Source organism: Papio anubis, chromosome 12 (assembly GCF_008728515.1).
Source record: "Papio anubis isolate 15944 chromosome 12, Panubis1.0, whole genome shotgun sequence".
In the NCBI taxonomy this organism is placed as follows: domain Eukaryota; kingdom Metazoa; phylum Chordata; class Mammalia; order Primates; family Cercopithecidae; genus Papio; species Papio anubis.
Window position 1 is genome coordinate 60286808 of NC_044987.1, and position 13775 is coordinate 60300582.

General features: G+C 41.2%; 1 protein-coding gene across 12 annotated transcripts in view; it reads left to right on the forward strand.

The window, feature by feature from the left end:
• Positions 1 to 13775, forward strand: part of C2CD3 (C2 domain containing 3 centriole elongation regulator) — a 156008-nt gene that overhangs the window by 89170 nt on the left and 53063 nt on the right. For all 12 annotated transcript variants that reach the window (XM_021926297.2, XM_021926305.2, XM_021926302.2 and 9 more), the window contains 3 exons: positions 4881 to 5149; positions 5802 to 5891; positions 12364 to 12966. In XM_021926297.2, the coding sequence (XP_021781989.1) occupies positions 4881 to 5149; positions 5802 to 5891; positions 12364 to 12966 (962 nt within the window). The remainder of the gene's footprint in view (positions 1 to 4880; positions 5150 to 5801; positions 5892 to 12363; positions 12967 to 13775) is intronic.

Sequence of the window (13775 nt, forward strand, 5' to 3'; positions counted from 1 at the left end):
TCCAGCTTGTACCCCTTTAGTCTGTTCTCAACATAGTAGCCAGTGAACTTATGAACACCTAAGTCTAGCTTTGTCGCCCAGGCTAGAGTGCAGTGGCAGGATCCTCATTACTGTGTTGACCAGGCTGGTCTCGAACTCCTGACCTCAAGTGATCCGCCCGCCTCAGCCTCCCAAAGTGCTGGGATCACAGGCGTGAGCCACTGCGCCTGGCCTATGTTTGATCTTATTCATAGTAAAAGCCAGAGCCCTTAAAATGGCTATGAGACCCCATATGATCAAAACCGTGCCCCTAGGCCGGGCGCGGTGGCTCATGCCTGTAATCCCAACACTTTGGGAGGCCGAGGCGGGCGGATCACGAGGTCAGGAGGTCGAGACCATCCTGGCTAACACGGTGAAACCCCGTCTCTACTAAAAATACAAAAAATTAGCCGGCCAAGGTGGCGGGCGCCTGTAGTCCCAGCTACTCAGGAGGCTGAGGCAGGAGAATGGCGTGAACCCGGGAGGTGGAGCTTGCAGTGAGCGGAGATCGTGCCACTGCACTCCAGCCTGGGCGACAGAGCAAGGCTCCATTTCAAAAAAAAAAAAAAAACAAAAACCGGGGCCCTGCCCCCAACTATCTTTGTGATCTCATCTCCTGCTAGTCTCCCCTCTGCTACTCCACTCTAGCCATGACTCCCTTGTTGCTTCTGAACACACCAAGCATATTTTCCCCTCAGGGCCTTTGTCTTGCTGTTTTCTCTGCCTGGAACACTATTTCTGTAGAAAAACAGCATGGCTCTCTCCCTTACCTCCTTCAGGTCTTCACTCATACTTCTCTCTGCCTTGAATATTCTTCCTTTTGTCTACTTAACAAACTCCTATTTTCCTTCAAGACTATCTTCCTTTATATCTTTGTACGTGTAGGCAGAGTTGGTGGTTTTTGCTTTGTTAACACCTTGGTTGTAGCACATATTCTGTTTCAATTATTGGCATACATGTATTTTTCTCCCACTAGACTGTGAGTTCCTCTAGTCAGAGACACTGCCTGAGCTCCTCTCCGTCCTTCTAACCTCCTATCATAATTCTAGCATATAACAGGCACCCAGTAAGAAAGATAACTAGATCAGGCTCCTGCTTCAGACTGACACCCTTTGAACAAAGAAACAGACAAGTGATCCCTAACTTTTTCCCCGTGGTAACCGAGGGTCAAACTGTTCACCTGTAACGTTATGGTCTCCAAATAAGAAATTGCATTACTGTGTTAGATCTGATGCTGAAGAGCTAAGATACTCAGCGTAGTTAGTACTGTTCCTCACTGAATTCTCCACATAGACTTTTTCAGTTGCTGCCCAAGAACATCTTAGTGTTAGTGAAGGTGATGTAAAGACAGGCTGGTTTTAGGTTTTGTTTTTATGTTTGTTTTGGTTTTTGGTGTGTTTTTTGTTTGTTTGTTTGTTTAATTTCAGCTTTTTATTTTAGATACAGGGGTACATGTGCAGGTTTGTTATATGGGTATATTGCATGATGCTAAGGTTTGGGGTACAGATCCCATCACCGAGACAGTAAAGCAGTTTTATAATCATGCCACGTCCTTACATTAAAACTTGATGATTTCCCATTGTTGATAGCAGTGATCTCATAATTTTAATTATGCATTCCTATTAATAAAAAAGTAGCATACCCTTTAAATATGTACATATTTATTCATGTATAAATCATCTTCATGTACTGCTATACTCATATACAAAATACCTTCTAAGATATACCATGGAATAGAAAAACTTTAATATATGAGATCACCAATGTAGTTTATCCTATGAACCTCCTAAGTTGTATACAGCCTTCTTTAGGGGTCATTTGTCCATATAATAAGGTCCAGCTTCCTTAGCTTGGCATTCAAGCCCCTTCAAAATAAATCTGAGTCTTAAAAGAGGAATAGTAGTTATCAAGATACCCAAAGGGAGTGAAAGTTATTTTGGTGAAAGAGAAGAACATGTGCAAAGGCAGGGAGGCATGAAATTTATGTATTTGGAGTTCCTCCTGAGTCTCAGATCCAGCTAACATCAGAATTCTTCAATACGGCATTAAATTAACTAGTATTTAATTGGCAGAGAAGGACTCAGAATTTAGATACTCAGTAGATCTCAGAGAGGGCAGATAACAGGTCAGAAACTCAGTAGTTGCTCTGTCTGAGGACTCATGAGGAAAGTCAGATTGGATGGCAGGCAGTTCATTCTAAATCTCCCATTTGATCTGTGTCATATATTCAAGGAGGGAGAGCAAGAAGTCAGGCCAGTTCTGATACAGCACTCTTCTGGTAGGTTGGGAGAGGTTCACAGGATGTGAGACAATGCATGGTATAATGGAAACAGAACTGTTCTAGAAATCAGATACTGTGGCTTCTAGTCTCATCCCCATCTCCTACTAGCTGTGTATGATCTTGGGCTGATTTCTTTACTTCCCTGAGCTTCGGTTTCTTCATCTGAAATGGAAATTTTAAATTCCTACCTTGATTTTATAAGGATCAGTATAAAAATTAACAAATATGAAGTCATTTTAAAAACTACAAACTATCGTACCAATATACAGATTTTTCTGATTACTTCCACTTGTATAGATAATTGTGACCTTTATTTGCCAGTAAAATCAGGGAAGTAAGTTTTGCATTGCCACTTACTGAAAAGAATTCTTGGTGTCCTAAACTTACCCCTCTTTTGAATCCTTATGCTGGCATCTAGATAGCAGGTGCTGTAAATTAGTCTTCTCTCCTCAAGAAACACCAGCCTCCATCTTACCTGCCAGTGGTCTTCCTGAAAATACATTGTTGGTGCCTATGTAAAGTAGGCACTTCTTATTGACTTGCATTCTTCTAACTCACCTGATCTTTAACTCAGAGTGAATAGAAACTTTCTTGGACATAACCAGTAGTCTTTAAATGCCACGAAGCTAAGGAATTGAGGCTACTTCACTACTGAATATCCAGCTGAGCCCAAGGCATGACACACAGAGCAGATACCCAGCAAATAACGACTGAATGAGTGAATTCAAACCAGCTTGGGGCCCAAGCCTTTCTGCCATCTCTGAAAGTTCCCTATTGAGAGTCCTTCACTGTCCATAGGCAAGTTCTCTCCTTTGTATATATTATCTAATGTTATCTTTACAACACCCTATGAGTATTTTATCCTCATTTTTTTTGAGACGGAGTTTCGCTCTTGTCACCCAGGCTGGAGTGCAGTGGCGCGATCTCGGCTCACTGCAACCTCCGCCTCCTAGGTTCAAGCGATTCTCCTGCCTCAGCCTCTGAGTAGCTGGGTTAACAGGTGCCCGCCACCACGCCCGGCTAATTTTTTGTATTTTTAGTAAAGATGGGGTTTCGCCTTGTTGGGCAGGCTGGTCTCGAACTCCTGACCTCAGGCGATCCACCCACCTCAGCCTCCCAGAGTGCTGGGATTACAGGCATGAGCCACCGCACCCAGTCTATCCTCATTTTTTAAGCTGCTGCTAGCATTCAATTTATTTTCACCCCATTTTTCCTAGACATAATATATACTTCATGGTATGCTATTGTATGGATACACATTAATCTTCTGTTAATGATAAATCATCTATTAATGATCATTAATGATAATGAAAAGGAAAAAGTTTTTCTTTTTTTCTTAGAAATGAAATTGCAGTAAGCATCCAGATATATAATATATATCTTTCATATTTATATACTATCCTTATATTAACCTCATCTTAGTGAAGAGGAAACTGAGACTTAAAGGAGGTTGAATAACTTATTGAGAGTCACACGGTGAGTAAATGGTGGACCCAGGCTTCAAACCCAGATCTGTATAACTCCAAATTACTACTCTCTACTGGTATATATGAAGTACAGTAAGGTTTTAACAGGAAGGAACCCATAAGTCTACTTTAGGGATATCAAGAAATGCTTCAAAAATAGGTGACTTTTTTGCCTAGATGTCAACTTTATCCCCTTGGGGAGTTTAGGGAAAGGGAGTTTATCCCACACTGTAGCTACACACAAATGACTTGACTGCTCTTTATGAGTGTCATTAAAGGCATGTAGATTCCATTTGTACATCATGGAACATCTGTGCTGAGAAAGAGAAAAGCAGCCCCAGACTTCTGGGAATTGGGCCGACATTCATAGGTAGACTTTGGTGTTTTCTTGTTGAGCATAAATAATCTTACAGAACATCAGCATCAGACAAGATCACTGTATTACTATGTTGAAGTAAGACAAAAACAAGACAGTTCAATCATCATGTCTAAGCACAGACCAAAACAAGGTCACTTATGCAAACCATAGAAACACCCAACATCCTCCTGTCTGGCTAAAATGAGTGACAGTTGCTGCTTCACCAGTTATAGCTTTAGCGTTACTCTAGTATTCCCTCCATCTAGATTCTTTAAGAAAATCAATCCAGAGCAAAGCCCTGCTCCTTTAAGCCCTCACCCAAATCAGCTGACACAAGCCCAATGTTGATAAGCCCTTTCTGATACTTCTCACTGAGATGTACTGTGGTTCCCCATGGTATATATTTTCCTTAATTGCAATGAGCAGTAAACCCAGCTTGTTCAACTAGAGTTGGTTCCTGTGGTCCTTGACTTAAGGGCATTGACAGGACAGTGGGTCATCCTCAGGGTCACTCTGATGGGCAGATGTTATCCCCCTCCACCCCCATATACATATGCCATGATATCTAGATTACTAAGAAAGCCCATTGTGGCACTGCCAAAAGCCTAGATAGCATATAGAAAGAAAAAAAAAGAAAGCATATAGTTGGTTTTATTCTTGGTGGTCTCATAGAAGTAATGAAGTTATTTTCCAGGCAATCAAGCTGATTTCTAATATTACCATGGTATCTTCTCATTTCCACCCCTCTCCTCTACAGGGCTTTGGCTGAACAGGAACCCGCTTTACAGTTTAGTGCCACAGTTGGGGTCAATGCCTCTGTCACCACTCATCTCTCCTTCCTGCCCCAGGGAGAACAGCGCCGAACTCACCCTGTGGCCTGTTCCTTCTGCCCTGAGTTTTCCCATCACGTTGAGTTCACGTGTAACTTGGTGACTCAGCACTGTAGTGGAGAGGCCTGTTTCCTAGCAGAGTTGTTGGAGTTTGCAGAAGTTATTTTTGCTGTCTATCATGAAAATACCAAGTCAGGTGAGCACCATATGACTTGTCACAATCAAAATTAAAAGAGGCTACATTTTTAATGGTGTAGCCCTTCCTAGGAGATACATACTGAAGTATTTAGAGGTGAGGAGTCATAATCTCTACAACTTATTTCTGAAAGATAACAGCAAAAAATAAGGATATGTACTAAGTATGTAAGAGAAAGATAGTGTAGAGAGAAATAAAGCAAAGGTGTCAGTGTTAATGGGTGTATCCAGATGAAGAGAGTGTGTAGGAGTTCATTATTGTGTTTTTGCAACTTTTCTATATTCGTGAATTTTTTTCAAAACATTTAATTTAAAAAATGGGCTGGGCACAGTGGCCCACACCTGTACTCCCAGCATTTTGGGAGGCCGAAGCGGGAGGATCAATTGAGCCCAAGAGTTCAAGGGTGCAGTGAGTTATGATTGCACCACTGCATTCCAGCCTGCGCGAAAGAGTGAGACCCTGCCAAAAAAAAAAAAAAACTGAGGCCATTCAGGCTTTGATTGGGGCATGAGCAAGAGCAAGATAATCTCTAATGTATTTTACAAAACTAAGATTTAGTGCATGTAAGGGGAGGGTTGTGTGGATATACTGTAAACAAGCTCCTTGATGAGTAGACCATCAAATAATTTTTCTTTTTTGCTTGATTTAACAGCCAGTGATATAATCAGTATTGAGTCATGCAAAGAGTATCTGCTTGGAGTAGTAAAAGTTCCAACAAAAGAGCTGCTGATCAAGAGATCTGGTAAGGATCCCAGATTATCACTTTCTGATGCCACCCTTTCCCTTTCACTTCCCTACAAGAGATCATCTCTGTCTCTCTTATAAGATGTTCAAAAGAAAACACAAGCCCTTGGCCGGGCGCGGTGGCTCAAGCCTGTAATCCCAGCACTTTGGGAGGCCGAGACGGGCGGATCACGAGGTCAGGAGATCGAGACCATCCTGGCTAACACGGTGAAACCCCGTCTCTACTAAAAAATACAAAAAACTAGCCGGGCGAGGCGGCGGGCGCCTATAGTCCCAGCTACTCGGGAGGCTGAGGCAGGAGAATGGCATGAACCCGGGAGGCGGAGCTTGCAGTGAGCTGAGACCTGGCCACAGCACTCCAGCCTGGGCAACAGAGCGAGACTCCGTCTCAAAAAAAAAACAAAAAAAAAAAAACACAAGCCCTTAACACACGCTTCTGAACTTTCTCCAATACCTCAAATGTTTTCTTGAAACTTTTTTTTAGTTTAAAGATCTTAATTTATTTTATTTGCAATCTGGAATACTTCATTTCATAAAATGAAATGTGTTCCAATGTTCCAATGAGCTGAACAGAAGAGGTTAATTTTATAGATGGAGAAAGCCTGAAGAAAGGATAAACACAGGCTGGGCGCGGTGGCTCATGCCTGTAATCCCAACACTTTGGGAGGCCAAGGCAGGCAGATCATCTGAGGTCAGGAGTTCGAGACCAGCCTGGCTAACATGGTGAAACCCCGTTTCTTTTTTCTATTTTTTTTATTATTATTATTATACTTTAAATTCTAGGGTACACATGCCCAACGTGCAGGTTTTTACATAGGTATACATGTGCCATGTTGGTTTGCTGCAACCATTAACTCATCATTTACATTACGTATTTCTCCTAATGCTATCCCTCCCCCTAACCCCCACCCCATGACAGGCCCTGGGGTGTAACATTCCCTGCCCTGTGTCTAAGTGTTCTCATTGTTCAATTCCCACCTATGAGTGAGAACAGGCGGTGTTTGGTTTTCTGTCCTTGTGGTAGTTTGCTCAGAATGATGGTTTCCAGCTGCATCCATGTCCCTACAAAGGACATGAACTCATCCTTTTCTATGACTGCATAGTACTCCATGGTGTATATATGCCACATTTTCCTTTTTTTTTTTTTTTTTGAGCCAGAGTCTCGCTCTGTCTGTCGCCCAGGCTGGAGTGCAGTGGCACGATCTCGGCTCACTGCAAGCTCCACTTCCAGGGTTTACGCCATTCTCCTGCCTCAGCCTCCCGAGTAGCTGGGACTACAGGCGCCCGCCACCTCGCCCGGCTAGTTTTTCGTATTTTTTAGTAGAGACGGGGTTTCACCGTGTTAGCCAGGATGGTCTCGATCTCCTGACCTCATGATCCACCCGTCTTGGCCTCCCAAAGTGCTGGGATTACAGGCTTGAGCCACTGCTCCCGGCCGTGCCACATTTTCTTAATCCAGTCTATCATTGATGGACATTTGGGTTGGTTCCAAGTCTTTGCTATTGTGAATAGTGCCGCAATAAACATACATATGCATGTGTCTTTATAGTGCATGATTTATAATCCTTTGGATATATACCCAGTAATGGGATCGCTGGGTCAAATGGTATTTCTAGTTCTAGATCCTTGAGGAATCGCCACACTGTCTTCCACAGTGGTTGAACTAGTTTACGTTCCCACCAACAGTGTAAAAGCGTTCCTATTTCTCCACATCCTCTCCAGTGTCTGTTATCTCCTGACTTTTTAATGATCGCCATTCTAACTCGTGTGAGATGGTGTCTCATTGTGGTTTTGATTTGCGTTTCTCTGATGAACAGTGATGATGAGCATTTTTTCATGTGTCTGTTGGCTGCATAAATGTCTTCTTTTGAGAAGTGTCTGTTCATATCCTTTGCCCACTTTTTGATGGGGTTGTTTTTTTCTTGTAAATTCGTTTAAGTTCTTTGTAGATTCTGGATGTTAGTCCTTTGTCATATGGGTAGATTGCAAAAATTTTCTTCCATTCTGTGGGTTGCCTTTTCACTCTAATGGTAGATTCTTTTGCTGTGCAGAAGCTCTTTAGTTTAATTAGATCCCATTTGTCTATTTTGGCTTTTGTTGACACTGATTTTAGTGTTTTAGTCATGGAGTCCTTGCCCATGCCTATGTCCTGAATGGTATTGCCTATGTTTACTTCTAGGGTTTTTATGGTTTTAGGTCTAACATTTAAGTTTCTAATCCATCTTGAATTAATTTTTGTATGAGGTGTAAGGAAGGGATCCAGTTTCAGCTTTCTACATATGGCTAGCTAGTTTTCCCAGCACCATTTATTAAATAGGAAATCCTTTCCCCATTTCTTGTTTTTGTCAGGTTTGTCAAAGATCAGATGGTTTTAGATGTGTGATGTTATTTCTGAGGCCTCTGTTCTGTTCCATTGGTCTATATATCTGTTTTGGTACCAGTACCATGCTGTTTTGGTTACTGTAGCCTTGTAGTATAGTTTGAAGTCAGGTAGCATGATGCCTCCAGCTTTGTTCTTTTTGCTTAGGATTGTCTTGGCAATGTGGGCTCTTTTTTTGGTTCCATATGAACTTTAAAATCATTTTTTCCAATTCTGTGAAGAAAGTCATTGGTAGCTTATGGGGATGGCACTGAATCTATAAATTACCTTGGGCAGTATGGCCATTTTCACGATATTGATTCTTCCTATCCATGAGCATGGAATGTTCTTGCATTTGTTTAGTGTCCTCTTTTATTTCGTTGAGCAGTGGTTTGTAGTTCTCCTTGAAGAAGTCCTTCATATCCCTTGTAAGTTGGATTCCTAGGTATTTTATTCCCTTGCGAGGGTGGGCAGGTGGCGAATCCAGCAGCACATCAAAAAGCTTATCCACCACGATCAAGTTGGCTTCATCCCTGGGATGCAAGACTGGTTCAACATATGCAAATCAATAAACATAATCCATCCCATAAGCAGAACCAACAACAAAAACCACATGATTATCTCAATAGATGCAGAAAAGGCCTTCGACAAAATTCAACAGCCCTTCATGCTAAAAACTCTCAATAAACTATTGATGGAACATATCTCAAAATATAGGAGCTATTTATGATAAACCCACAGCCAATATCATACTGAATGGGCAAGAACTGGAAGCATTCCCTTTGAAAACTGGCACAAGACAGGGATGCCCTCTCTCACCACTCCTATTCAACATTGTGTTGGAAGTTCTGGCCAGGGCAATCAGGCAAGAGAAAGAAATAAAGGATATTCAGTTAGGAAAAGAGGAAGTCAAATTGTCCCTGTTTGCAGATGAAATGATTGTATATTTAGAAAACCCCATTGTCTCAGCCCAAAATCTCCTTAAGCTGATAAGCAACTTCAGCAAAGTCTCAGGATACAAAATGAATGTGCAAAAATCACAAGCATTCTTATACATCAATTACAGACAAACAGAGAGCCAAATCATGAGTGAACTCCGTTTCTTGAAACATTTTAAGTCTTCTCCTAATCATTCTGAAGGTCTTCTAATAAAACAAAGAAGCTCAAGACATTATACTATCATCCTTCCCTAAGAAAGATGATGATGATGATGAAGAATATGGCAATATCCATTATATTATATAGTACTTTGTAAAATATTTTCTCAGATCTTGTTTGAGCTTCACAGTAACCCTGACAAGTAAGGATATAGGATCTTATTATTTTCATTTGTCAGATGAGAAAACTTAGAGAGATTAAGTGGTTTGCCAAAACCACATACCTAGTGAGTGGCAGGACCTGAAATGAAATCCAGATTCACTCATTATTTTTCCCTATTTTTTCTCTCACTGTAGAAGGAATAAGGATATAGGATAAATGCCCCCCAAAGTAGACACAACCACCAAGGCAGTCTGGAAATACTGATCCCATCCTACTTACTAGTAACTGGGTGACCTTGACCAAGTGATTTGACCTCTCTGAGCCCCCATTTTCTTATCTTGTGGGATGGATACAGTTAATCCTGATAAGTCTATAAGGTAGGAACTCATTAAATTGGTTATATAAAGTACCTGACACATAGTAGGTGTGCAATAAGTGTAGGTTTTCCTTCTGTTGTCCATCTTCCTGCCTAGGATTGTGTAATCTAGTTTGCAGAATTCTGTCACACATCTCCCAGTTTTTTCGTGAGTTAATATTTGAGCACTACCCTAATAAACAGGTACTGTGTATGTGCCTGCCAGACAGAAGTCTGCACAAGTTGATATGGGATTCAAAACTCCCTTCTGTCACTTATTGTTTGTGATCTAAACAAAGTTACTTCATCTCTCAGATCCATAGTTTCCTCATCTGTATATATGGAAATAGTAATATCTATTTCACAAGATTATTAAAGCATTTAATGAAATCTTACATGTGAAAAATCTTGGCACAGGGCTGGGCACATAGGACACCTCAATTTCCTTCCTTCTATAACTTAGCTACAGTTTGGGAGAGAACAAGCACCATCTGGGAAATCACATCTCTGTGAATTAAAATTAACCCCTTGGATATATACCTTTTAGATAATTAAGGATATATCATTTGTCTTTGTATTCAGCGTATTCTAAAGTGAGCACTCTATTTTGTTTTTCCCTACCTATACCCTCAATTATAGAATCGCAGAGCTAAAGTAACCATCTAATAATCTATGCAGTTCTTAAACACTGAAATGGCATGAAATTTTGTGTCTACATGTATTTGTTTATTTTCGGGGGCATAATAGCTTTCATTTGAGCCAAATGGTTCAAAAAAATGTTAAGAACCATTAAGCTGTGGGGAAACATAATCATAGAACCAAAGCCCTAGGCTCTTAGGCTATCAAGCTGAAAAAGAGCCTTAGAGATCAAAATTTTCAGCCTCCTCATTTCACAGAGAAAAACTAAGAAGGCCCAGAAAAGCTAAATACCTGTGCAAAAGTCATAAAACCTTAAGTAATCTTCAGCAAATTAATCTCCTAAATCTTCTCATTTGTAAAATACACTCAGTAAAACATTTCTCAGAAAATTGCTGTGAATATTATCATTCCGCAATCTGTTTTATATAGTGCCAAAATCCAAAAGACCCTGAAAATAGAGGTTTTTTAACTCATTGAGGAGCCAAATCTGACCTCAGCTGATACGAGACTTAGGCAACTGCCTATTTATGTAAACTTTTATTAAAACACACTGTGCCCATTAATTTACAAATTGTCTGTGGCCACTTTATTACCACAGTAGCTACCACAGTAGCTGAGTGACTGCAGCAGAGACCATATGGCCCAAAAAGCCTAAAGTATTTACTATCTGTGGGCCCTGATATATAATATTATTATAATATTCAGTTTATGTACTCTATTACCTTTCTAAAACCTGAAAAATTCTAAATTCAGAAATAAACCTGGCCTTAAAGGTTTCAGATAAGATAGTGTGAACCTATACTAGGTGCAATGTAGACTTTAGAGCCAGCTAGACCTGGAGTCAAATTCTGGCTCTCTTACTTGGTAGCAGTAATAAGGTGGACCAGGTCTCTGAGCTTCCACTTTCTCACCTGTAAAATAAGGATTATTATCCCATTTAGTCTTCAGAACTTCTCAGGGTTATCAGAGGAATTAAATGAAATAATATCTGTAAAGGGCTAGCAGAATTTCTGACACATACTAGATGTTTAATAAAGAGTAGTTTTTGGCCAGGTGCGGTGGCTCACTCCTGTAATTCCAAAACCTTGGGAAACCAAGGTGCAAGTATCACTTGAGGCCATGAGTTCAAGACCAGCCTGGGTATTACAACACAACCCTATCTCTGCAAAAAAAAAAAAAAAACCAAGCACAAACCTTTTTTTGGAAAATGGCCAGGCGTGGTAGCACACACATATAGTCCTATGTTCTCGGGAGGCTGAGGCAGGAGAATGACTTGAGCCCAGGAGTTCAAAGTTACAGGTAACACTGCACTCCAGCCTGGGCGATAGAGAAAGATTTTGAAATCTAGCACCTGGTCCTTGGTATGTGTTCTCTAAATGCCGATTCCCTTGGTAGAAGACTTGAGTCTAGACCCCAGATCTCTTTTGACCCCGGCCTTTTCTGTTGTACTCATAGTACTATAAACATTTCACACTTTTAAAGCACTTCTCTCTCAAAGCTCTTTCTAAACCATTATCTCATTGGATAATCATAACAACTTTGGGAGACAGCACTAGCATCAGTTTTCCCATTTGTGAGCTAAGGAAACCAAATCTGAGAGAAATTAATGGCTTGTTCATAATAAACCACTAGATCTAGCCAAAGAGAACTCAGATCTTCCAACTCCTAGCCTTTGTTCTTCCCATCTAATCTCATTACCTCTCAGTGGTCAGATGAACACAAACTCTGATTCACTGGGGTATGTCTTCTGTTCTGTCTTGAGCCAGGGTGATGGGATACTATGGGGTGGAGAGTAACAAACTTGTTTTTTGTTTACTTTTAAGACTATAATTGAGAATCTTTCTTTTCTCCTATAAGGGATCACAGGATGGTATCCTATCATTTTACCAGAAGATGGGGGCCTACCTCATGGCTTGGAGCTCATGCAGAAGATCGTGGGTGGTCTGGAGCTTTCAGTTTCCTTCACGCATCGTGGAGATAGAGAGCGAGTCTTGGAAGCTGCTGAGCTATTGGGCTGGAGCTTTGAGAACAGCCTGAAAGATTTTGTCAGAATGGATGAAGGGGAGCCAGCCACTGTCACCATCTCCACCCCAAGGCTGTGGCTGCCCATCCATTGCGTGCTGCTTGCTGGCCACAACCATATTCATAAGAATACATATTGCTACCTTCGCTACAAGTTCTATGATCATGAAGCCTTTTGGACCCCTCTCAAGAAACCCAAGGAATCTGTAAACAAAAAGCAGATTATCGTCACTTTCAAGGCATCCAAAAGAGCAGAAGTCACCAGGGGCCCATCACTGCTTTGGTACTTCAGGGAGGAGAGGCTAGAGATCCAAGTGTGGCAAGCTTATGGCAATGATAGTGTGGAGAGACCCCATCAGACAGACAGCTGGATTGGCTCAGCCTATGTGGACCTGGCCAGACTTGGGGAGAGGTCAGCGAGGACACTAACTGTCAGTGGTAAGTGAGGAGCCCAATTCAACTCTTGTAGTTTGAGCACCTGCTCTGTGTCAAACACTATGCGTGACACTTTGTCAGACATTACTTTACTTGACCCTCCCAGCAATCCTGTGAGATAGCTATTATACCCATTTTATATTCATTAAAAAGAAGGCTGAGAGAGATTGAGTTACCTGCCCAGGGTCACAGACTAGTAAGTTTTCCTTCCATTATTGCACACGGAAAGATTAATAATAATTTAGTAGTGCTTCTTGTAACTAAGGAGATTATATATATGTGTGTGTGTGTGTATATATATGTGTGTGTGTGTGTATATATATAATATTTTATATATATGTGTTCTGGGGTACATGTGCAGAATGTCCAGTTTTGTTACATAGGTATACACGTGCCATGGTGGTTTGCTGCACCAATCAACCCGTCAACTACATTAGGTATTTTTCCTAATGCTATCCCTCCCCTAGCCCCCCACCCCCTAACAGGCCCTGGTGTGTGATGTTCCCCTCCATGTGTCCATGTGTTCTCATTGTTCACCTCCCACTTATAAGTGAGAACATGCAGTGTTTGGTTTTCTGTTCTTGTTTGCTGAGAATGATGGTTTCCAGCTTCATCCCTGTCCCTGCAAAGGACATGAACTCATCCCTAAAGAGATTGTTTTTAAAGTTCCACTGCCTGCTTAAGAAAGGGTGTTATCTAATTCTAGTACTGTGGTGGGATCAACATAGGTCAAAGAATTGGCTGTGAACTTCGTAGCATTAGGGTGCATCCAAACTCATCAGATTTTTGCATTTAACATAGTGCTTAGAACA